Source organism: Manihot esculenta, chromosome 16 (assembly GCF_001659605.2).
Source record: "Manihot esculenta cultivar AM560-2 chromosome 16, M.esculenta_v8, whole genome shotgun sequence".
NCBI lineage: Eukaryota > Viridiplantae > Streptophyta > Magnoliopsida > Malpighiales > Euphorbiaceae > Manihot > Manihot esculenta.
The window spans coordinates 11,538,614-11,565,379 of NC_035176.2; the positions used below are offsets into that span (position 1 = coordinate 11,538,614).

Here is a 26,766-nt window from a genome sequence, read left to right on the forward strand (position 1 = left end):
TAAGAAGAGGTTGACTTCAGCACCAGTGTTAGCTCTGCCATCTAGTGATGAGGACTTTACAGTCTTTTGTGATGCGTCCCGTGTGGGACTGGGTTGTGTACTAATGCAGAATGAGAGGGTGATTGCTTATGCTTCTAGGCAACTGAAGAAGCATGAGTTGAATTACCCCACACATGACCTAGAGATGGCAGCAGTAATCTTTGCGCTCAAGATGTGGAGGCACTACCTCTATGGGGTAAAATGTGAGATCTTTACAGATCATAAGAGCCTGCAGCACATCCTGAGTCAAAGAGATTTGAACTTGAGACAGAGGAGATGGGTAGAGCTGCTGAGTGACTACGATTGCAAGATTCAGTATCATCCGGGTAAGGCGAATGTTGTGGCAGACGCCCAAAATCGGAAGTCACTAGGCATTTTATCCCACATGTCGGCAGAGAGGAGGCCAGTGGTGAAGGAGTTTTACAAGCTCGTTGAGGAAGGTCTACAGTTGGAGTTGTCTGGTACATGTGCTTTAGTGGCCCAGATGAGAGTGACACCTGTGTTTCTGGAGCAAGTGGCTCAGAAACAGCATGAGGACCCAGAGTTAGTGAAGATTGCCAGGACTGTTCAGTCAGGCAAGGACAGTGAGTTCAGATTTGACAGTAAGGGGATCCTCCGCTATGGGAGTCGATTGTGTGTACCAGATGACATAGGGCTAAAAGGAGACATTATGAGGGAGGCTCATAATGCAAGATACAGCGTTCACCCCGGAGCCACCCCGCTACCTATTCCAGAGTGGAAATGGGAGAATATAGCTATGGATTTCGTAGTGGGGTTACCGGCAGCGTCCAACAGAGTGGACTCCATATGGGTGATTGTGGACAGACTCACCAAATATGCTCACTTCATCCCTGTCAGGAGTGGCTATTCTGTGGACAAGTTGGCGCAGGTATATGTTGATGAGATCGTCAGGCTGCATGGGGTTCCTGTTTCAATAGTGTCCGATAGAGGGCCCCAGTTCACCTCCAGGTTTTGGCGGAGTCTGCAGAATGCCATGGGTACTAGGTTGGATTTCAGTACTGCCTTCCACCCCCAGACTGATGGACAGTCAGAAAGGACCATCCAGACTATCGAGGATATGCTTAGAATGTGTGTGTTGGACTTTGGCGGTTCTTGGAGGCAGCATCTACCTTTGGTGGAGTTTGCCTACAATAACAGCCATCATGCTAGCATCGGGATGGCTCCATATGAAACTTTATATGGGAGGAAGTGCAGGTCACCTGTTTGCTGGGAGGAAGTTGGAGAAAAGGCCTTGGCAGGGCCTGAGCTAGTAGAGATCACCAGCAGGATGGTACCCATAATCAGAGAGAGAATCAAGACTGCTGCAAGCAGACAGAAGAGTTATGCAGACGTCCGCAGAAGACAGGTAGAGTTTCAGGAGGGGGATCTGGTATTGCTCAAGGTGTCTCCAATGAAAGGAGTGGTTCGCTTTGGGAAGAAGGGTAAACTAGCCCCACGATACATTGGACCCTTTGAAGTCTTGCAAAAGATTGGGAATGTATCGTACAAGCTGGATTTACCTGCTTCAATGGCAAGAATCCATCCGGTTTTCCATGTTTCAATGTTGAGGAAGTTCGTGTCAGATCCGAGTAAGGTTCTTAGTGAGCTTGATGTGGAGATCCAAGAGGATCTCACCTATGTTGAACAGCCAGTACGGATCCTAGACACCCAGATCAGAAAGCTAAGAAACAAGGAAATCTCGATGGTGAAAGTCCTTTGGAACCACCACAATATGGAAGAGTGCACCTGGGAGACACGGGAGTCCATGCTCTAGCAATACCCTTATCTTTTCTAAGGTTAGTCCCTTGTGAGTTTTATGTGCTTTGTATGTATGTTATGTGTATGCCATGCTATGTGCTAGTTGAGGAACATTCGGGGACGACTGTTCTTAAGGGGGGGAGAATGTAATACCCGGTTAGACTCTGGTATCGGAATTCCTACCGTCCGGTGGAATCTCGGATGTCGGAGACCTCTAGAAGGGTAAAACCATGTTTTCATGAAATGTTTTAGTGTTTTTGATGATTTTAAGTAAAGAGGAAATGAGTTTTTGAATAAAAACACCCTTGGAGGAAAACTCAGGTTCGGCCGCCGAAACTCAAAGTTCGGCCGCCGAACATGCATGCATTTCGGGCGTGCTTTAGGCCCCCGAAGGCATAAGTGAGGGAAGTCCAGGTTCGGCCGCCGAACCTCAAGTTCGGCCGCTGAACATGGCATGCATGCGGAGGCACGTTCGGCCCCCGAACGTGGCCTGGCCAGCCACTATAAAAGGGTCCCTTAGCCGAAAACGGGCGAGCTTTTCCCCATTTTCGGCCAAGGTGAGCTCTCCGCCGTCCCTCACCAATCTTTGGTGTTTTTCCTCTAGATCTTTCAAGATTTTCATCTGTTTTAACCTTGTTTTGAAGATTTGAGCTTTTGAGCAAAGTTTTGGAGCTTAGAGGTTCAAGAACCCACTCTCTCCTACCTCCGAGTTTTAGGTCGTCTCTCTCTCTATCTTCAAGAGGTAAGAGCTGATCTTAAGCTCATTGTATGTTTTAAGTAAGTTTTAAGTAGATCTATGGGGGTAGAATACATGTTTAGGTTATGGTTATGTTTATGGGTATAAATGTATGTTCATGAACAATGTTGCTTGTAAATGTATGTTTGATGTGTTGTAGTTGGGGTTTAAGGTAGCTTGAGACCCCTAGGAGCTTGTATGCATGTTTTGGTTGAGCTAAATACATGTTGGTTTGAGTTTGGAGGCATTTGTGCATGTTTGAACCAAGTTTCTGCCCTTTGGGAGAAACCAGGTTCGGCAGCCGAAGGGACTTTCGGCCGCCGAACCCTCTTGTGGAGGCAGCCTTCGGCTGCCGAAGCTTGCCCCCGAAAGGAGACTTTCGTCTCTGTCTGGGAGTTTCGGCCGCCGAAGGTGCCGCCGAACATGCATGAGTTTCGCCTCTGTCTGGGAGTTTCGGCCGCCGAAGGTGCCGCCGAACCTGCCTGACTTTCGGCTCTGGAGGGACTTTCGGCCGCCAAACCTGCCGCCGAAAGTGCCCTGTCCAGCCTTCTTTTGCATGTTTTGCATGATTGTTTCATGATGTTCTAGGGGGTTTTTGGGGAGTAGTTTAGAGTTATGTTCATGTTTGGTTGGTCCCTCATTTGAGTCCACCTGTGTAGGTTCGGACCCGAGGAACCGAGGACCCCAGCAGTGAGTTCAGCTGCTTCTGAGCCAGTAGAGCTTCAGCTAGAGGTGAGTAGAATAACTCTTATGCTTTTAAATAATAAACCCGTTTTAGCATGATTCACGCATCATGAATGCCATGAGATATTTTAGGTTGTTTGGATTAGAAATCACGAATATGTTGCATTGCATAATCTGGTGATGATGTGGATGAATGTTGAATGATCCTTTAGTCCTCGTATGTTATGATATGATGATGATACGGTACGAAAGACCAGTGAGGCCCATTCTACGCCCTTGGTACTATGTAAGAGAAAGACCAATGAGGCCCATTCTACGCCCCTGGCATTATGGAATGTTATGTCATGCTATGTTATGATTATGTAAGAGAAAGACCAGTGAGGCCCATTCTACGCCCCTGGCACAGTTGGAACATGTAGAGGACTATAGGTGACAAATTCATCCTTGATGTGATTAGCTGTGATGTGATGCATTTCATGTTATCATATGTTTCAAATGTTTTATTATTCTGCTCACTGGGCTCTAGTAGCTCACCCCTTTTCCCTAATCCCCCAGGATTGCAGGTACGGGCTAGACAGAGAAGTCAAGAAGAGTAAAGTCTTGTAATTGTAATAGTTAGAAAGTGGACATGATGAATTGTAAGATGATGTAAAAGTTATGATTAGTTATGTCATGTATATGTTGATTATGAGATTGAGGTTTAGAAGTTGTGCTTGACCCTATGGATATTGTAATCCCTTTTGATACATGATCTTAATGTTTATTGATGACTATGTTTAGCCAACTCAACACATGTTATGCCACCCATTGGGGGCATTGATGAGATCCCATAGAGGGGTTAAGTTTATGATTATAGCTATGTTCAGTGCATGCACAGGTTGAGTTTGGTGTATGAGAAAATGAATGAAAGAAAAGTTTTAATTTTTATATACGTTGTTGATCATGTATGGGATTAAGCAGGTTCACAGGATGTATGTTAGGCTTGCTACGGGTCCCGGCGGCCTTAAGTCGACCCTGATCCTAGCGCCGGTAGCGGTCCGATTTTCGGGTCGTTACAATATAGCAACATCAGATGCAGCTAAAGAGGCAGTCTAGTTGAAGAAATTCATCACAAAGTTGGGAGTGGTTCCCAGCATTGCAAATCCTATGGACCTTTATTGTGATAATAATGGTGCCATAGCATAGGCAAAGGATCCCAGACCTCATAAGAGATCTAAGCATATACTCAGGCGATATCACCTTATTCGAGATATCATTGATAGAGAAGATATCAAAATATGCAAAGTAGACACAAATGACAACATTGCAGATCCCTTGTCCAAGCCTCTTTCACAGGTCAAGCATGATCAGCACACTAGGCCTATGGATATTAGATACTTGTATGATTAGGCCTAGTGCAAGTGGGAGATTGTTAGTGTATATGCCCTAGGCCATTATCTTGGACCTTTTTGTATGTCGTTTTGGTTATTAATAAAAGAGGTTTTTATCATTATTATTTGATTACATGTTACATAATAATAATTATCATCCCTGGTTACTTATTATTATGTTGATAATAATAAAATATAGCTAGTATGATTATTGATTGATAATCATGAGATGATTACGTATATGTTGATATAATTCAATAATCATAGATATTTGTTAGAGAACAAAGTATTGGATGGACCCGCACTGAAATAACTACATGGGTTATTGTCATAAGTGAATCTCAAAGTAGTTATGTCTTAATCCTTTGACTTGAGATTGTCATAGTTTCCAACATGAGGACTCTTATGTTTTGACATAACCAAACATTGTCTTTAATCAGACAATCATAAAGGTTATGATTGAGCATAGTAGAAATTATGTAGAGGATAATGAACAATCAAGATAGGATTTGTCCCTCTCTCTGAGAGAGATATCTTTTGGGCCCCTCAATAAGTGATACTGAGAAATGCACGGTCGTGCTCAAATAAAGTGATAGTGTGATCAATATCATTTGAATTTATCAGTCTACTTAGAGATCGAGAAATTATAAGTTTGAACATTATAAGTTTGACATTGACCATGACTTATGTTCAAACTAGATATCGTGTGACAAAGGGATTAATAAATGTTCTATTTATTAGGCTTTATTGGACTATTAATCCTCATATTAGTTGGGTAGTCATAATGTCTTGCTAGAGGCCACTTATGACTTATGGGCCTTGTGGGACTGGGCCTATTGCCAATTAATATGAGCATATTGGGTCACACACAAAAGAACATTGTTGATGTGCTATGTCATATTAATGGGCTAAAAGCCCAAAACCCATTAATATAATAAATAATAATAAAGTGTTATTATTATTAATCATTAATATAATCAATAATAATAAGTGTTATTATTATTAATATTAATCATTAATATAATTAATAATAATAAAGTGTTATTATTATTAATCATTTATTATTATGAGATAATAATATTTAAAAGATCTGCAGTCTATCTGTAACTGTTACAGATAAAAAACTCTATCACATAAGATATTTGAGTATCTGTGAGATTGTGATAGTGGGATGAACACAACTCCTTTTAGGAAAAGGAGTTGTGGGATGAACACAACTCCTTTTAGGAAAAGGAGTTGTGAGAAAAACACAACTCTTTTTAGGAAAAGGATTTGTGTGAAAATAAAAGACTGAAACATATAAATACTCCTTCTATGAATTTAGGAGGGATGATATTTTTGAGAAAACTCAATTTAAAAGGCTGCAGATTGTGGAGCACATAATCTATCTTTCTTTGAGAGAGCTAGCACTCTAGAAGGATAGAAGACGTTCGTGTGGATACCATAGAGGGTGTTTGTTTGAAAAAGCAGCACCATCAATCCAACATTATATCTTCTTGACGAGATTAACAGGTTAGTCTTATATCCATTTTGTGAATTAAACGAAGCACTCGGATTCTGGGAAAAGGAAATCCGAGATTTTTTTTATTAGAAATCATAAGTTTGAACATTATAAGTTTGACATTAACCATGACTTATGTTCAAACTAGATATCGTGTGACAAAGGGATTAATTGATGTTCTATTTATTAGGCTTTATCGGACTATTGATCTTCATATTAGTTGGGTAGTCATAATGTCTTGCTAGAGGCCACTTACGACTTATGGGTCTTGTGGGACTGCGCCTATTGCCAATTAATGTGAGTCTAATGGGTCACACACAAAAGAACGTTGTTGATGTGTTATGACATATTAATGGGCTAAAAGCCCAAAGCCCATTAATATAATTAATAATAATAAAGTGTTATTAGTATTAATCATTAATATAATTAATAATAATAAAGTGTTATTATTATTAATATTAATCGTTAATATAATTAATAATAATAAGTGTTATTATTATTAATATTAATTATTAATATAATTAATAAAGTGTTATTATTATTAATCATTTATTATTATGAGATAATAATATTTAAAAGATCTGCAGTCTATCTGTAACTGTTACAGATAAAGAACTCCATCATATAAGATATTTGAGTATCTGCGATATTGATATAGTGGGCTATGAATATAACTCCTTTTAGGACATATAAATACTCCTTCTACGAATTTAGGAGTGATGACTATGTTTTTTGAGAAAACTCGGTCTAAAAAGCTGCAGATTGTGGAGCACATAATCTATCCATTTTTGAGAGAGCTAGCACTCTAGAAGGATAGAAGACATTCATATGGATACCATAGAGGGTGTTCGTTTGAAAAAGCAGCACCATCAATCCAACATTGTATCTTCTCGACGAGATTAACAGGTTAGTCTCATATCCTTCTTGTGAATAAATGAAGCACTCGGATTCTGGGAAAGGAAATCATAGAAATTTTATTTTTCTGCTGCGCAATTTGGGTTGCAATAATCTCGGGATTTTCCAACAGTGGTATCAAAGCCAGGTTGTGTTTTTTCGTTTAAGTTATTTATGCCATGATTGATATTTTATATGCGATATATGTTTATTAGAATGGCATGATAATTATGGATGAATGATTGGATCATTTAGATAATTTTAATTTTTGTTAGAAAAATTAAATTAATAAATAAATAAAAAAAGAAAGATTTGAAGGTTTTTGAAATCTTCAAAATCAGGGTGATCTGTGGCGTGACTATGGGCGGCCATGTCCAGCGAGAGGATGAACCACGTGTCCCTCTCGTTGGTGACACCTCATTGCCGCTGCATGGTCACAAAACCCAGCAGACCAAATCAGCACCGAGAGCTCCATCACCGATGGTTGAGCCTGCTGGCAGCGATGGTGATCGCATGGCTGTCGTTGGTGGGAGCTGGAGGCTTGTCGCGCCGTGGAGAAGGCCGAGAAAGTCTCGGTTCGCGATCTCCTTGCGGGTCGATGGCCACCGTCGAGGTACGCAGCTGCCTTGCTCATGTGATGAGCGATGGCAGATGGTGAAGCTGCAGATGGCGGGACTGCTATGCGCAGGTCCATCGCATGTCGGTGGCGTCCCTCCGATGGCTGGACTGGTCGACGAGCAGCGGGTTGGTTGGTCGGCAATAACCAAAGACGGACATGGCGGCAATTGGCGATGGGCTGTGCTGGTAATTGGAAGGCAGTTGGCTGTGGAGAATTACTTGGATGCCCCAATTACCATTCCACCCCTGGAAATAAAATAATAATAATCAAATAATATGTATATATATATATAAATATATATATATATTAATAAGAAAATAAATTTTAAAAATTATTTTCTTTTAGTCTTTAAATAAGATTTAAATGACTATGTAAAATAATTTTATTATTTTGTCATATATTAGTATGAGATACTATGCATGATAGTATATATATATGTATGCATATAATATATTATAATATATATATGCAAGACAAAATAATTAAAAATTAAAAGTTGAACCCTCACTCTAAAATTTTAAGTTTTAATGCCACCCATATATTAAATACCTATCAAGGCTAAGATCACCAAAATGCAGGTTTTGCCAAAGCAAAGTGCTTAGGTTATCCTAGTAAGATAGGATGAGTAATAGTTACTCATTTATTTAATTTTTGGTTAAGCTTAATTAGGCTACCAAAACGGTTTTGGGCCTAAGGCATTAGATGGGGTATAACATGCAATTTGACATACGATGTCAACACCTCATAATCTAAGAGTTACATTAGATGTAATTGGTAAGGAGTTACCTACCTAAATAACTTAGTTCTAAGCGTCATGCCAAAGCTAACTTAGAATTAGGTGAAATATGGATCTTAGCCCACTAAAATATTATTAATTTTGAGGGTTATATTTTAGTGGGAGATTATTATCACCTCAATATTAATTTACTAAATTGATTATATTTGCATATTTTGTAGACAATTATGGCTGCTAATAACAATTCCATCTTATCACTGCGATCCATCCTTGAGAAGGATAAACTGAAAGATAATGGGCTTAAGGGACGAGGCAAGCCTAAATGGCAATTCAAGACAAAAGTTCCTAAGGAAATAGTTCCTAAGGAAGGAATCTGCTTCCATTGCAAGGAACCAAGACATTGGAAGAGATATTGCCAACTCTATTTGGATGAGTGCAAGAAGAAGAAGAGTAGAAAGACTACAACTTCAGGTATTTATGTTATAGATATTAATTTATCTATTTCTACTTCATGGGTATTAGATATCGGATGTGGCTCTCACATTTGTACAAATGTGAAGGATCTCAAAAGGAGTAGAAAACTGAAAAAGGGCGATGTGGACCTACGTGTAGGCGAGCAAGAGTTGCTGCCATAGCTGTAGGGACACATGAACTTGTGTTGCCCAATGGGCTTTTGTTAGTTTTGAACAATTGCTTTTATGTTCCTACTTTGAGTAAGAATATTATTTCAGTTTCTGTTTTGGACGATGAAAGTTTTTCATTTCTTATTAAGAATAAGAAATGCTCCATTTATAATAAAAATTTGCTTTAATGTATTGCAAATTTTTATGATGGCCTTTATGTCCTTAATCTAGATTATTATAGAGACAACAATATATATAACATAACTTCTAAGAAAACTAAGCCAAATGAGTTAAACCCAACATATTTATGGCACTGTCGTCTTAGCCATATGAATGAGAATCGCATATCTAAGCTCCATAAAGATGGTTTATTAGATTCATTTGATTTTGAAACATTTGAAAATTGTGAATCTTGTTTGCTTGGTAAGATGACAAAGGACCCTTTTACTGGACAAGGTCAAAGGGCTTCAGACTTATTGGGCTTAATATATACAGATGTATATGGCCCACTAAGCATTAGTGCCAGGGGAGGTTATCAGTACTTCATTACGTTCACTGATGATTTCAGTAGGTATGGCTATGTCTACCTAATGAAACATAAGCATGAATCTTTTGAAATGTTTAGAACTTTTCAAAATGAAGTACAAAATCAACTTGGTAGAACTATTAAAATGCTTCGATCTGATTGAGGTGGTGAATATTTGAGCCAAGAGTTTGATGAACATCTTAGAAACTGTGGAATTGTTTCACAATTGACTCCTCCAGGAACTCCACAATGGAATGGTGTTTCTGAAAGGAGAAATCGAACTTTATTAGATATGGTTCGATCTATGATGAGTGAAACAAATCCCCCTTTATCATTTTGGGGTTATGCCTTGGAAACAGCTGCATTCATTTTAAACCGAGTACCATCGAAAGCGGTTGAAAAGACACCATATAAGTTATAGACTGGCAAGATTCCCAGTTTGTCTTTCCTTAAGATTTGGGGTTGTGAGGCTTATGTGAAACACACAATTTCATATAAGCTAGCTCTAAAATCTATCAAGTGCACTTTTATGGGGTATCCTAAGGAAACCAAATGATACTATTTCTATATTCCCTCAGAGAACAAAGTGTTTGTTGCTCGAAATGGTACCTTTTTAGAAAAGGAATTTATCTCTTCAGAGATTCAGTGGGAGTACAGTGCGACTTGAGGAAACTCAAGCACCACAAGAGATCATTGAACCGCCGGTAGAACCATTTCCAGAACCGCAAACAGTTGTTGAAGCTGAAAGGGTGACACAAGTCCCACGCAGATCTGATAGGACACGTCATCAGCCTGAGAGATATGGATTTCTCATGACTGATAGTCATGAACTTTTGCTCATTGATCAAGATGAGCCTACTACCTATCAAGAGGCTGTGTCAGGTCCAGATTCCGAGAAATGGCTTTGTGCCATGAAATCTGAAATGCAATCCATGTATGACAATCGAGTTTGGTCATTAATTGATCCTTCTGAGGGTGTTAAGACCATTGGTTGCAAATGGGTTTTCAAGAAGAAAACTGACATGGATGGAAATGTGCATACCTACAAAGCAAGGCTTGTTGCAAAAGGTTTCAAGCAAACTCATGGTATAGACTATGATGAGACCTTTTCGCCAGTAGCCATGCTTAAGTCAGTTAGAATTCTCATTGTCATTGCTACGTACTATGATTACGAGATATGGCAAATGGATGTCAAAACAGCTTTCCTTAATGGAAACTTGCTCGAGGATGTGTACATGACACAACCTGAGGGTTTTGTAATCCCTGAGAATTCTAAAAAGATTTGCAAGCTTCAGATATCCATTTATGGAATGAAGCAAGCTTCTCGGAGCTGAAATCTTCGTTTTGATGAGATAGTCAGGGACTTTGGATTCATCAAGAATGAAGATGAACCTTGTGTTTACAAGATAGTTAGTGGGAGTGCAGTTGTGCTTCTAGTCCTATATGTGGATGACATATTACTCATTGCAAATGATATCCCTACCTTGCAAAAGGTTAAAACCTGGTTAGAGAATTCTATTTCAATGAAGGACTTAGGTGAGGCTGCATATATCCTTAGTATTAAAATCTATAAGGATAGATCCAAGAGGATAATCGGTCTGAGTCAAAGTACTTATATTGACAAGGTGCTGAAAAGGTTCAGCATGCAAGATTCCAAAAGAGGATTCTTGCCCATGTCTCATGGTATTCATCTCAGCAAGAATCAATGTCCTATGATGAGCGAGAACGGATGAATAAGATCGCTTATGCTTCTGCTATTGGATCTATCATGCATGCCATATTATGTACTAGACCAGACGTCTCATATGCATTAAGCACAACAAGCAGATATCAGGCAGATCCCAGTGAAAGTCACTGGACAGCTGTTAAGAATATCCTAAAGTACCTTAGAAGGACTAAGGATGAATTTCCAGTTTATGGAGGTTTGGAAGACGAGCTAGTTGTAAGTGGTTACACAGATGCTAGTTTCCAAATCGACATAGATGACTTCAGATCGCAGTCAGGATTTGTATTCACTTTAAATGGTGGAGCTGTTAGCTGAAAAAGTTCGAAGCAGAGCACTGTAGCAGATTGTACAACAGAAACTGAGTATATAGCAGCATCATATGCAGCTAAAGAGGCAGTCTGGTTAAAGAAATTCATCACAGAGTTGGGAGTGGTTCTCAGCATTGCAAATCCTATGGACCTTTATTGTGATAATAATGGTGGCATAGCACAGGCAAAGAAGTCCAGATCTCATCAGAGATCTAAACACATACTCAGACGATATCACCTTATTCGAGAAATCATTGATAGAAGAGATATCAAAATATGCAAAGTAGACACAAATGACAACATTGCAGATCCACTGACCAAGTCTCTTTCACAGGTCAAGCATGTTCAGCACACTAGGTCTATGGGTATTAGATACTTGTATGATTAGGTCTAGTGCAAATGGGAGATTGTTAGTGTATATGCCCTAGGCCATTATCTTGGGCCTTTTTGTATGTCGTTTTGGTTATCAATAAAAGAGGTTTTTATCATTATTATTTGTTTGCATGTTATATAATAATGATTATCATCCCTAGTTACTTATTATTATGTTGATAATAATAAAATAAAGCTAGTATGATTATTAATTGATAATCATGAGATGATTATGTATATTTTGATATAATTCAATAATCATAGATACTTGTTAGAGAACAAAGTATTGGATGGACCTGCATTGAGATCACTACATGGGTCATTGTCATAAGTGAATCTCAAAGTAGTTATGTCTTAATCCTTTGACTTGAGATTGTCATAGTTTCCAACATAAGAACTGTTATGTTTTGACATAACCAAACGTTGTCTTTAATCGGATAATCATAAAGGTTATGATTGAGCATAGTAGAAATTATGTAGAGGATAATAAATAATCAAGATAGGATTTGTCCCTCTCTCTGAAAGAGATATCTTCTGGACCCCTCGATAAGTGAGACTAAGAAATGCACGGTCGTGCTCAAATGAATTGATAGTGTGATGAATATCATTTGAATTTATCAGTCTACTTAGAGATCGAGAAATCATAAGTTTGAACATTATAAGTTTGACATTGACCATGACTTATGTTCAAACTAGATATCGTGTGACAAAGGGATTAATACATGTTTTATTTATTAGGCTTTATTGGACTATTGATCCTCATATTAGTTGGGTAGTCATAATGTCTTGCTAGAGGCCACTTATGACTTATGGGCCTTGTGGGACTGGGCCTATTGCCAATTAAGATGAGCCTATTGGGTCACACACAAAAGAATGTTGTTGATGTGCTATGTCATATTAATGGGCTAAAAGCCCAAAGCCCATTAATATAATTAATAATAATAAAGTGTTATTATTATTAATCATTAATATAATCAGTAATAATAAGTATTATTATTATTAATATTAATCATTAATATAATTAATAATAATAAAGTGTTATTATTATCAATCATTTATTATTATGAGATAATAATATTTAAAAGATCTGCAGTTTATCTGTAACTGTTACAGATAAAGGACTCTATCACATAAGATATTTGAGTATCTGTGAGATTGTGATAGTGGAATGAACACAATTTCTTCTAGGAAAAGAAGTTGTGGGATAAACACAACTCCTTTTAGGAAAAGGAGTTGTGGGAAAAATACAACTCTTTTTACGAAAAGGATTTGTGTGAAAAAAAAAAGACTGAAACATATAAATACTCTTTCTACGAATTTAGGAGGGATGATATTTTTGAGAAAATTCAGTCTAAAAGGCTGCAGATTGTGGAGCACATAATCTATCTATCTTTGAGAGAGCTAGCACTCTAGAAGGATAGAAGACGTTCGTGTGGATACCATAGAGGGTGTTCGTTTCAAAAAGCAGCACCATCAGTCCAACATTATATCTTCTCGACGAGATTAACAGGTTAGTCTCATATCCATCTTGTGAATTAAACGAAGCACTCGGATTATAGGAAAAGGAAATCCGAGATTTTTTTTATTAGAAATCATAAGTTTGAACATTATAAGTTTGAACATTATAAGTTTGACATTAACCATAACTTATGTTCAAACTAGATATCGTGTGACAAAGGGATTAATTAATGTTCTATTTATTAGGCTTTATCGGACTATTGATCCTCATATTAGTTGGGTAGTCATAATGTCTTGCTAGAGGCTACTTATGACTTATGGGTCTTGTGGGACTAGACCTATTGCCAATTAATGTGAGCCTAATGGGTCACACACAAAAGAACGTTGTTGATGTGCTATGACATATTAATGGGCTAAAAGCCCAAAGCCTATTAATATAATTAATAATAATAAAGTGTTATTAGTATTAATCATTAATATAATTAATAATAATAAAGTGTTATTATTATTAATATTAATCGTTAATATAATTAATAATAATAAGTGTTATTATTATTAATATTAATTATTAATATAATTAATAAAGTGTTATTATTATTAATCATTTATTATTATGAGATAATAATATTTAAAAGATCTACAGTCTGTCTGTAATTGTTACAGATAAAGAACTCTATCACATAAGATATTTGAGTATCTGCAAGATTGTGATAGTGGGTTATGAACACAAATCCTTTTAGGAAAAGGAGTTTTGGGAAAAACACAACTCCTTTTAGGAAAATGAGTTGTGTGAAAATAAAATACTGAAACATATAAATACTCATTCTACGAATTTAGGAGTGATGACTACGTTTTTTGAGAAAACTCAGTCTAAAAAGCTACAGATTGTGGAGCACATAATCTATCCATATTTGAGAGAGCTAGCACACTAGAAGGATAGAAGACTTTCGTGTGGATACCATAGAGGGTGTTCGTTTGAAAAAGCAGCACCATCAGTCCAACATTGTATCTTCTCGACGAGATTAACATGTTAGTCTCATATCCTTCTTGTGAATAAATGAAGCACTCAGATTCTGGGAAAGGAAATAAGAGAAATTTTATTTTTCCACTGCAATTTGGGTTGCAATAATCTCGGGATTTCCCAACACAAACAAGGTCTTGGACTTGACATATCGACAGGCATGAAAGAAGAAAGTAAAGACATCGTGCGCTCAGCCCGGATAAATAAGCCACATGACCCACACCATGAAAATATCTGTCACCTTCGAATCTAAAGAATTGAAGACTAGCGGAGGGGGAAACCTCTAATGCTACATAAAAATTTTACAAAGCAAGCCATAAAGCTGTCATAATATGATAGGGTCATATGGCAATGTTTGATAAACCGATAAGAAGTCTTACCCGTAAAAAGGAAGACTTAGATGACCGGCTCCTAATCAATACTTGAATGACCACTATGCTCGGAACCAAAACAAAATACTCGACTTCAAGACAGGTCGGCTCCAAGTCAAACAGACTCGCCCTCTCAATCGTTAAGGCTAGTCTCCATAAGGAAGTTACCGTTTAACAGTTACAATTCAAAAGATCTCTTTGCGCCTACGATCACGGGATTTTCGACCAATTAGCCAGAAAAGATCCCCTTTCCACAGGCCGGCCCCATTATTGACGGATTATCAGGAAATATTGTATTTATCTCTACTTTCTTACAGTATAAAAAAGAAATGATTACAGAGGTAAAGGTATGGTATTTTAAGCATCAGAGTGACTACTATAGACACCAACCACCTCACTTTCTTCTTCTTGCAAGTCTAGCCAATCACAACTCAATTTCAGTCCGATCACATCATTATTTTAATTCAAGCAACATCAGTTTTATTAGCAAAATTTTATTTATGGTTTTTATTATATTTTTATGACTTATATGAGCTTCATTAAAAATATAAATAATTTCCCACAATTTAAGGTTCTCAAAATATTATTGTGGTTTTAATAATATTATATAGAATATTATCCATACTTTTAATAATACTTAAAATATTTAATGATCTTAAATTATTTAAGGATACTTTATAAATCTTCAAAGTAAATTTTGAAGTTAAAATTTGATATTTGATTGATGAGATAAGGAAATTTTTATTTATTTTTGTGCTGTATTCAAGTAGAGAATTTCTTATAATTTTAATAAATTTAAATTTAAATATTCATAAAATTTTATTTATTTTATAAAATTATTTTATTTATTTATTAACAATGTAAGTTAATATAATTTATTTTCTATTGTTATTTATCTTACATATAATAATATTATCTATAATTTTAATAATAGTTTGTTTTTAATGATACCTAATTTTTTTTAAAAAATTGAAATTAAAATTCAATATTTGATTGATGAGAAAATAAGAGAAATTTTGATTTATTTTTGCGTTTTATTAAACTACATAATTTCTTATTCTTAAAAAAATGGTTAAATTTAAATATTTATAAAATTTTAATAAAATTATTTTATTTATTACTTACAATGAAACTAATATATATATATATATATATATAAAATTAGGCCTAAAATAGACTAAGAAGAAATTTACAAGATTTAAGTTTGTGCAGTTATGTGATGCACTTAACATGTTTTATTTTTATTTTTATTTTTTAATCATATTTTTATATTTTTTAATTATATTTTTATATTTTATAATATTACTAATTAATATATACATAATAAATGTAATTTATTATATTTATTATTACAATTTATATATAATTTTTAATTTATTATTATTATTATTAGACTTTTTAATTTCTTATAACTTTTTATTATAATATAATAATAATAATAATATAAAAATTTTAATATATATATATATATAATTTTTATTTTTAATAATAAACTAATTATAACCTTTACTTTTAATTAATTAATTGATACTACATGTTTTCTATCTTTTATGTGAATAATGACAATTACAAATATAAAATTTATCTATGAGAAATTATTGAGTGTACAATTGATTTACATAATTATTGATGTTGCAAAGATTAATTGATGAAGTGATCAGAATGGAATTGTGTTATAATTGGATAGAACGTATAAGGGAGAAAATGTGAGGTGGTGGTGAGTGTCCACAACAGTCACTCCGACGCTCAAGTCAGTATACTGAAAAATAGAATAAATGCAATGAATTGTTTAGAATTTTTGTGTAAGAGAACAATATACGTTTGCCTTTGTGATCCTTCTCTTTTTATACCGTAAGAAAGTAGAGGTAAACATGATATTTTCTAATAATACGGCAGTGATATGGTTGGCTGCTTGATATGGGATATCGCCAACTAATAGATTAGTAATCCCATGATAACAGGCATGATGAAAATATGCTAAGTTGTACTTGATAATGGTTAATTCATGCCGAGACTCATGCTGTCGTGAGAAAGGCAGGTTTTTAAAGATGAACTGGGTGTTAAGGTTTCCGGATCTTTTTATTCTTAGACTGAACTACATTTTCTACTTGTCAGATTCTTGACACGTGAATCTATTTTGTAGTCCTATCTTATAGTGACAGTTCACTCTTATTTTGAACGGTTGTTATGTAGCATCAATTATAGAGGATAAATTTATAGTGTTTTATATATTTTTAATTTTATTTTTATAAAAAATAATAACTAATATATATGTTAAATACAATCTATTATTTTTATCATTATTATTAATCTATAATTTTTTTATTTTCTATTACTTTTTGATATTATAAATATAATTTATCATATTAACTTTTGTTACTATCTTTTAATATAATATATTATTAATATTATAATAAAAATTTTATTATACTTTATTATTACAAAAGTTATTGTATTTTTTATTTTAATAATAAATAAATATTAAAAATATATTTATAAAAATTAGATAATTATTATATAAAAATATTTAAATGATAAAATGAATCACTGTTAATATATATATATATATATATATATATACAAATATGTAAGGTTCTTATATTTTTTTTATATAAAATTTACTAGCATAATCTTTATTTCATGTATAATAAATATAAATAATTAAAGTATAAAAAGATGTAAAATACTATTTATAATACTCTAAATCATGCGTTATAAATTTTGAAAGTTAAGTTATTAAATCTGAATTATTATAATTTATATATTAATTATAATTTATATATTAATAATTATGATAATTTTAGTATGCTTCTCTTGTAATGTTCATATATCCCTTCTATATAAAATCTACTAGCACAATCTTTATTTCATGTACTTCTTCACAAAGTTCTATCTACTCTATTTTTAAATAGCTCGTGTTTTGAAGTGTTTTTTTTTCTGTGATTATTTTTTTAGATTTAGTATGGGATATGTGACTATACAAATTTTATCGATCACCTCAATCCTCTTAAATAAATAGAAATTAAACGAAAATTATCAAAGATTTCGAATATTTGAATAATAAAATTTTAGTTATTTGAATGATTATCATTCAAATATTGGAAATTTTTTATGATTCTACTCTTCCACTGCCATCACCACTACTGCAACCAACATTCAATTTCATTGAAATTTAAATAAATTTTTTTTTTCAGAATATAGTTATTAAATAAAGTTTGTTATTGGATATTAATAATATATGATAATAAGTACTTAAATTTTTTAAATTTCTTTGGTGTAATTAAATTTGATAATACTTTTGTACTTATTAATATTTGAAATCTTTAAAATATTTTACTCTACAATTGCATATTAGTTAGATTTTTAATTATTCTCTAGAGTTATTTTTTTTATTTTATAGCACTAGATTGTATATTTAATCGATATAAAAAAAAGTATATTGATAAAATTAAATATGTGAAAATTTATTTATTTTTATATTATTTTAAATTTTAAGAGATAAAATAAAATATTATAATTTATTATTCATCAATTAATAGTTCAAATTCCAAACCTAAATATAAAAGATAAAATGTTCTGTAGCTTTTGATAAGCGAAGTAAATTCATATAAAAAAATATTATTTTATAAAATAACTTTATATTATTTTATATAATAATAATAATGTAAACCTCCACAATATAGAGTTAAACTATTAATTTATTTATAAAGTTAACTATTAAACTTCTAAAAATAAATTTATTAATTAAGGGCTTTAAATCACATTTGAACTAATTTTTTTAAATAAAAAAAATTATATATTACAACGGTCACTACTATAAAAATAAATTTAAAACGGCGCTAAAATTTACTCTTTTATATAATTTATTTGTAATCATAAGTTAATAGCAATAATTTGATTTTAATAATCGTGCATTTATTTATGCGGTTTTCACTTTTTTTATAATTTTTATTTTTTTATTTTTTTATATATTAAAAATATAATTTTTTATTAATTTTTCAATTATATCTATTTTAATTAAATACATTAAATTTTATTAAATATTAAAAAATATTTTATAAATTTTTAAAAATAAAATAAAATTAAATAGAATTATAATAGTGAATTTATATGTAATTATAATTAAAATAATAATAATTTTGAAATAATAAAAAAATTATAAGATAGAAAATATATTTTAACTGAAATTATACAATTATATAACTTAAGCTAAGCACATGCAGCCGCAACAAGCTTTGTAAGAAAAGCACTTTCACTAATAAATCTTAACTACCAAATTACATGAATGAATTAATTTGCATGCATCATCAAAGGCACGTGCCATGCACCTGCTTTCCACTAAATGTTTGTTCATCTGTTTTACCAGAATTTCTTAGGTGCGCACATGAAAATGGAACTTGTGATTCTCCTCTCACTAACTAAATTCCCTTTTACTTAAACTTTTTATTTTATTAATATTTAAACAAAACATACTTTAAAAATTTTTAAAACTTCACAAAGTACAAATCAAATATATATACTAATGCATGCGCGCTTGAGCTAAGTACAGGTAAGATTATATTTGGGATGTTTCTAAGGACAATGCTTACTTGCTACCTTTTTCTACTATTAGAAATCCGATTCTCTTTCTTTCTATTTCAGTTTCACTTTCTAGCTTTTTCTTGTGCAGCACACACACCCCACTGAAAATCAGGTATTTTAGAAAACTTTAAATTAACTAATTTTTAAACGCAAGTGTTATAATCAAATTAATTCTCGTATAAATACTTGCCATATGCTAAACCTAATTCCATCTCAAGCCACACTTAGGTTATCATCACAACTAATGGCAACAGCGAGCGAAATCACCAGATTCCTCTTTTTCTTCCTTTTTCATATTCTGCTAACTGCTTATCAGCCTTTGGCAAAACAAAGAAACCCTAGTACAGCATTGGTTCTTGGTCTTAGACATTCCAGTGCTTCTCTTCCTATCCCCAATGCTTCCGCCAACTCAAGAAATAGACAAACACAAATTTCAGATATGATGGAGCCGTTGAGGGAAGTGAGAGATGGGTATTTGATATCTCTAAACATAGGTACTCCTCCACAGGTGATTCAAGTTTATATGGATACTGGGAGTGACCTCACTTGGGTTCCTTGTGGGAATCTATCTTTCGATTGCGTAGATTGTGATGATTATAAGAATAGTAAGTTAATGGGTATTTTTTCTTCTTCTTACTCTTCTTCATCTTATAGAGAATCTTGTGCTAGTCCCTATTGCACTGACATCCACAGTTCTGACAACTATTTTGACCCATGCACTGTGGCTGGATGCTCACTCACTACCCTCCTTAAATCTACTTGCTCTAGGCCATGTCCTTCATTTGCTTATACCTATGGGGCAGGGGGGGTTGTCACTGGGACGTTAACCAAGGACACACTTAGGGTTCATGGAAGTGGCTCTAGTGTTACTAGAGATATTCCAAATTTCTGTTTTGGGTGTGTAGGATCAACGTATCATGAGCCAATTGGGATTGCAGGGTTTGGTAGAGGTGCATTGTCTTTGCCTTCACAATTGGGTCTCCTTCAAAAAGGCTTCTCTCACTGTTTCTTGGCCTTCAAATATGCAAACAACCCTAATATCTCAAGCCCATTAGTTATAGGAGATATGGCCCTATCTTCTATAGATAAAATGCAATTTACCCCCATGTTAAAGAGTCCCATGTACCCTAATTACTACTACATTGGTTTAGAAGCTGTAACAGTAAGCAACATGAGTGCAACTCAAGTGCCCTTAAGTTTGAGAGAGTTTGATTCACAAGGTAATGGGGGTATGTTAATAGACTCAGGAACAACTTATACTCATTTACCTGAACCATTCTATTCGCAGCTTCTCTCCATTTTAGAGTCAATGATAAATTATCCAAGAGCTAAAGATGTAGAAATGAGAGCTGGGTTTGATCTTTGTTATAAGGTTCCATGTCCACATAATAATAATAGTTTAACAGATGATGATAATATCTTTCCTTCAATCACTTTCCATTTCTTGAACAACGTGAGTGTTGTTTTGCCCAGAGGAAATCACTTTTATGCTATGAGTGCTCCCAGTAACTCCACTGTGGTAAAATGTCTGTTGTTTCAAAGCATGGATGATGGAGACTATGGACCAGCTGGGGTCTTTGGTAGCTTTCAACAACAAAATTTGGAGGTTGTCTATGACTTAGAGAATCAGAGAATTGGGTTTCAGCTAATGGACTGTGCTTCAGCTGCTACTAATCAAGGACTTCACAAGAAGTAATTCTGGAGTGTTTCCATTGCTTTTTTTTTGTTGTTGGTTTCATTTTTTTCCCTTTGTTTGTCTTTTTGAATTTCTTTTGGAAGAGGGTGTGACTAATGGCTACATGCAAGCGTACCGATCAAGTTAATTTCAATTATAGAATTATCTACACGAGTTTGTCGATCTTTTAATTAGAGTTTTATTTTTTATTCTCAAAAATAAAAATTACTAATAATAAAATAACACAAAACTTAACATGACGAGACATAAACCTACTCTATAATGAATATACTAACAAAAAAAAATTTACAACCACTAATTATTTTCTCCCTTTAAAAAATCACATACTATTCAACCAATCATAATCTTAGTGCTTGTCACTCTCATTCCAGAAATTCTTCTCTGCTTATAATTAGCCACTAATTAAGAGTTTTAAATTGTACACTTTAAATATAATTTATTCCTAACAAAAATTTTATTGAAAACTTTTAAAATAAAATTCTCACAGTAATAGTCTTACTATTTTATTTTAAACTCCTAATTCTATTTCGATTAAAATTTCAATATATCTTGAGTCTTTAATTCAAAATTAATCAGCTTAGTTTATTTGAGTATTAATTCATATCGTCTAATGACAATAATTTCCTCAGGCTGTAACTTGACTCTTCATTTCGACAAACTTTTTTACTATATTGCTATTTTTTTTCATAAGAAGAATATTTATGAATAAAAGAATAGTCGGGAAACTTATAACATAGCACCAAAACTAAACCTAAGCCATTAGACACCCAAAACACCCAACCTAAGTATAACATTGTAACAATTCCAATTCGGGACTGCTATAAGCACTAAGATTCAGATTAACTTAAGATCGTTGAAATCTGTAATAAGCCTACTATATGTACACCTGATAAATCCTGTTATATATAATATCCAAACATGCATGAAAAATATCACTATTAAACTCAACATGTGAAAACATATAACATAAAATATAAACACATACTAAGAGCTCTCAGCAAATGCTCCAGTACCAACATCAGTACTTGCCATAAAATTTATAAATATTCTACTATTATGAGTATAGTATAATTCTAAACCATTAATCATTTTATGTGTCCATTTTTAAAACTACTACATAGAAAAAGTATACTCTAGCCTATGAGATCCTCACATTAACTCTACACCTGTAAACATAAGATTAGGAGAGAGAGATAAGTTATGACAGCCTAGTGAGTAGAAATATGGCATAAGATAATTTAATATAATAAATGCTCATATTCATGCATCACAACACACAATAAAAATTACAACATGATGAGAGAAATATGTTAAATCAACTAGCACTCAAATGAGGGAAACCATAAACCCTTGCTTAGCTAATGAATTGAGCGTTGTCGCTCTAAGATATATTCAGTTAATGAGTACCATTTTTTATTGGTTCAGGTGATGATGTGTCCATAGTTAGAAAGCTTAGACATCTTGACTTGAACGCCTGACGTGGAGCCTAGGACTCTTATGACTAGGGTATCGCTTAAGTGCATTAGCAGAGTCTTTAAGGATTTTGTTTCTTATAGTTGAAGGTTGTTACAAAGCAATCCTCATAATTCCAATTATCACGGGATTCTTTATCCACTAGTTGGAATAATTCAGATTCTCAAGGAAAATCATTAACTAACCTACTCTTTTTACGGTATAAAAGTAAATCAAGGCATAGGTTCAAGTTATGTATTTTACTAATTACTGAATACTGCTTACAGATCTTATTTCGTTTGTCCACTTGAATATTATTTTGACTTGAGCATCAAAGTAGTAGCTCCTAGGTTGTAGCCACCTCACTTCTTCTTTTTGCTAATTGTTAAGTCATACAGGGATCATTTTGGCAACATCATTTGGCTCTATTGCCGAGATCCCATTGAAATTTCTTGATCATTTAGGGAATCTAGCTTACTAAATATTTTTTGTTTTATTTTTCAAAATCCAATTCACTTATTCACCTTCAAATTGCTGAAAGTTCACGGGCAATTACTAAGTCTGCAGTCAACAAAGGAGCCATTGTCTCTTCCAGACCGAGAAGTGGGCAAGACACCCTCTCATAGCATCAGAGATGGGCCTCAACAATCTGAATAATGAGTAAATGGTGCAGTATATCAAAAGGTTACAGGCAATCCTCGAGCAACATAAGGCTTGAAAGGAGACTTCTCAAAGGATTGCTAGGATGAGAGAGGAGACCCCTCTTGGAACGCTAAAGACTCGGACAGAGGCAGCCCACGCTCAATCTAAAGGGAAGAGCAAATTTATAGATGAGGAGTCCTCAAATGAGACTCTAAGAGATGTAGGCTGGAAGGTGGAGCGCGCTATCCAGAAATATCAAAAGGAGCAAGAGGAAGATTATGACTTGGGTGATGCCTCACCTTTATCCGAGGAGGTCCTAGCAGAGACCTTCATACCAAAGTTCAAGTTGCCGAGCTTGGAAAAATACAATGGAATCGTGGATCTCAAGAGTTATTTGGCTATTTTTAGGACCACGATGTAACTGCAAGTAGGACTGTGCAATCGGTCGATTTAGTTCCGAACCGAACCGAACTGAATTGTAAAAATATTAAAAACCAAAAATTAATTATTAAAATATAACCGAATCAAATCGAACCGATAAAAATCGGTTCAATTACTTCAAACCAAAATATGTATTTTTTTAATTTTCTGCTTTTAATTTCAGTAGAATAATTTAATAAATATTTCTCATAAATTTACCAATAAATATTGTCTGAATACATAATGATAATACTTAAAAAAATCCATATAAATCCATGTAAAATTTAAAAATACATATAAAATCAGTGTTACACATAATAAAAGTATGTATAAAATCAGTTATTCAGTTTGTCGATTATTTAACACGTTTAAACCAAACTGAACCGAAAACCGAATAAGCTGGAAAATACTAACCGAACTGAACCGAATATTCCGATTAATCAAACCATTAAATCGAAATTAATCAGTTAGGTTCGTTTTTCGGTTCAAACCGATTTATGTTCTCCCCTAACTGCAAGACATCAATGACTTCATCCTGTGCCTAGTCTTTCCGTATATCTTAACAGGTTTGGTCCAAAAATGTTATCAACACCTTAATCCAAGTTCTATTAACAACTTTACTCAGCTTTGTAACTTCTAAATCCAAATTTGTTACATGCATACCTCGCAAGAAACTCTTTTCAAGGAGATTCGAAAAGGCAAGGGCTACCCTTTAAGAAGTTTTATTTTACATTTCAATGCAGATACCATACAAGTGAAAGATTTAAATCATGAAATAGCTTGTGAAACTTTGAAAAGGAAACTCGGAACATAAAGTTCATGGATTCCCTAATAAAGAATCCAGCAGCCACCAATCAGCAATTGATAGACAAAGCTTAGAAATATATACGGCTGGATAATGAGATTCAAGCACTAAGAGAGGATAAGAAGCTGGGTCAAAATAAGATTTAGAAGTCAAATAAGCGAAGTTATGAAAGTGAAAGGAAGAGTTACCTAGTGTCACGTGGTAAGGATGACCAAGGTAAGTTTAGAAATTATGCGCCATTAAATGACTCACGAACACATATAGTTATATGGATAAGGAAAAATGATAAAGAAATCAGATGGCCTGCCAAGCTCAATCCAGACAAGGCAAGTAGGTAAGATAGGACAAATTATTGTCGATTTCACAAAGACCATGGGCACACTACGAAAGAATGTAGATAGCTGAAAGATGAGATCGAAAGGCTCATTAGGCATGGCACTCTTAGAAGGTTTGCCAAAAAAAAGAAAGAGAATAGGAGACCAGAACCTGAGGTAAGAATGCCAATTAATTCTAATAAGAACGAGGCTGTAGGGAGTTTTTCATGTGATTACAGGAGGACTAAGAAATAGTAAAGGAAAGAGAACCTAGGTTCAACCTTCAAACGTACATTTTCTAAAAGCATACTTTTGACTACCTAATATGCTTCTGAAATCGACTTTCAACTTTGGACATAAACTTTAAACTGCCAAAGGTGTCCCTAAAAGTTCCTTATCTAATTTTTTTCTAATGATTTTTCTATGTGTTTCAAAAGTATCTTAGGGGAGTTTTAGAAATAATGAAAATTATGTTTTGATCCATCATTTGAGTCCATATTTATAGGATCGAACTTGGACAACTAAGGAGGCCAACAAGAGATGATCACTAGTTAAGCAAAGGTTGCTTTGTACCTACAAGTGTTGAGTAGAGATAAAATTATTCTAATAAAATTAGCACGGTCATGAATTATGAATTTATATGAAGGTGTTTTCATCTAGATGCATAAATATATTGCATTACATATTTGTCATTGAAAAGTGGATATTGGATGACCCATTAGCTCTTCAAAGATAATGATATAAGATATTATGATGGATATGTTAAGATGAGGTTAGCCCATTTTGTACCTCTGCATTGCGGATTTCTATATGATAAGAGGAAGTCTTGAAGAGCTCCCCCTAAAGGCCAAGAAATTTAGAAATGTAAAGGACTACCGGTGTAACAGCCCGGACGTGAACCCCGGCACTGTTACCGTTCACAGCCCAGGGCTATCCCTCGCCTGGCCTCTTGCCACCTCGGGCTTTCCACTGGCGTCGTGAACAGCTCTTAACATCCATTCACCCTCACGGGTTCCTGGCAGGATTTGTCCCCTTGGGTTCTTGCATCGAATGCATTCTTCCCCAAGTGGATTTGGCCCAAATTTCCCTTTAGAAATTAGGTCGCCTCCCCCACTACTCAAACCCTTGACCTCCCACTTTAAGGGAATAGTCTGGTGAGAGTGAGTACCAATTGTTCCATTCCTTTTTATGTAACAGCCCGGACGTGAACCCCGGCACTGTTACCGTTCACGGCCCAGGGCTATCCCTCGCCTGGCCTCTTGCCACCTCGGGCTTTCCACTGGCATCGTGAATAGCTCTTAACATCCATTCACCCTCACGGGTTCCTGGCAGGATTTGTCCCCTTGGGTTCTTGCATCGAATGCGTTCTTCCCCAAGTGGATTTGGCCCAAATTTCCCTTTGGAAATTAGGTCGCCTCCCCCACTACTCGAACCCTTGACCTCCCACTTCAAGGGTTCGAGTAGTGGGGGAGGCGACCTAATTTCCAAAGGGAAATTTGGGCCAAATTCACTTGGGGAAGAATGCATTCGATGCAAGAACCCAAGGGGACAAATCCTGCCAAGAACCCGTGAGGGTGAATGGATGTTAAGAGCTGTTCACGACACCAGTGGAAAGCCCGAGGTGGCAAGAGGCCAGGCGAGGGATAGCCTTGGGCCGTGAACGATAACAGTGCCAGGGTTCACGTCCGGGCTGTTACAACCGGTGACAAGTCCACTATGATGTAAAATATCTCTGATATGTTGCATTCATATAAGCATTAGATTTTAATTTGATAACATAAAATGTTTCTACTTACTAACCTATTCAAAATAACTTAACACTTTCACCTAACCCTCAATTATGTAAGATCTAGAGTTCAGGCAAAGAGAGCTTCAGGATTTAGAGTCCATTGTTTCGTGATTGTGATGAAGGTTCTGCAGTCGAAGTTACTTTCCAAAAATAGCAAACTCAATTCTACTTAAAATGACATCCAAAACTAATTTAAACTCAGATTTAAAAGGCTAACTCTTCACATAATCTTCTCAAGGTTTAAAGCATCTCAAAACACAAAGAAACTCAATATGCAATGATCATATCTCAAAATAATTTGTATTGGAAAAGATTTCAACCAAAA

General features: G+C 34.5%; 1 protein-coding gene across 1 annotated transcript; it reads left to right on the plus strand.

Annotated features, from left to right (window-relative positions):
- Positions 1–19,552: 19,552 nt before the first annotated feature.
- Positions 19,553–21,130, plus strand: LOC110602878 (probable aspartyl protease At4g16563). Its single transcript, XM_021740459.2, has one exon. The coding sequence runs from the start codon at positions 19,568–19,570 to the stop codon at positions 21,017–21,019; it is 1,452 nt and encodes a 483-aa protein (XP_021596151.1). The 5' UTR covers positions 19,553–19,567; the 3' UTR covers positions 21,020–21,130.
- Positions 21,131–26,766: the final 5,636 nt, after the last annotated feature.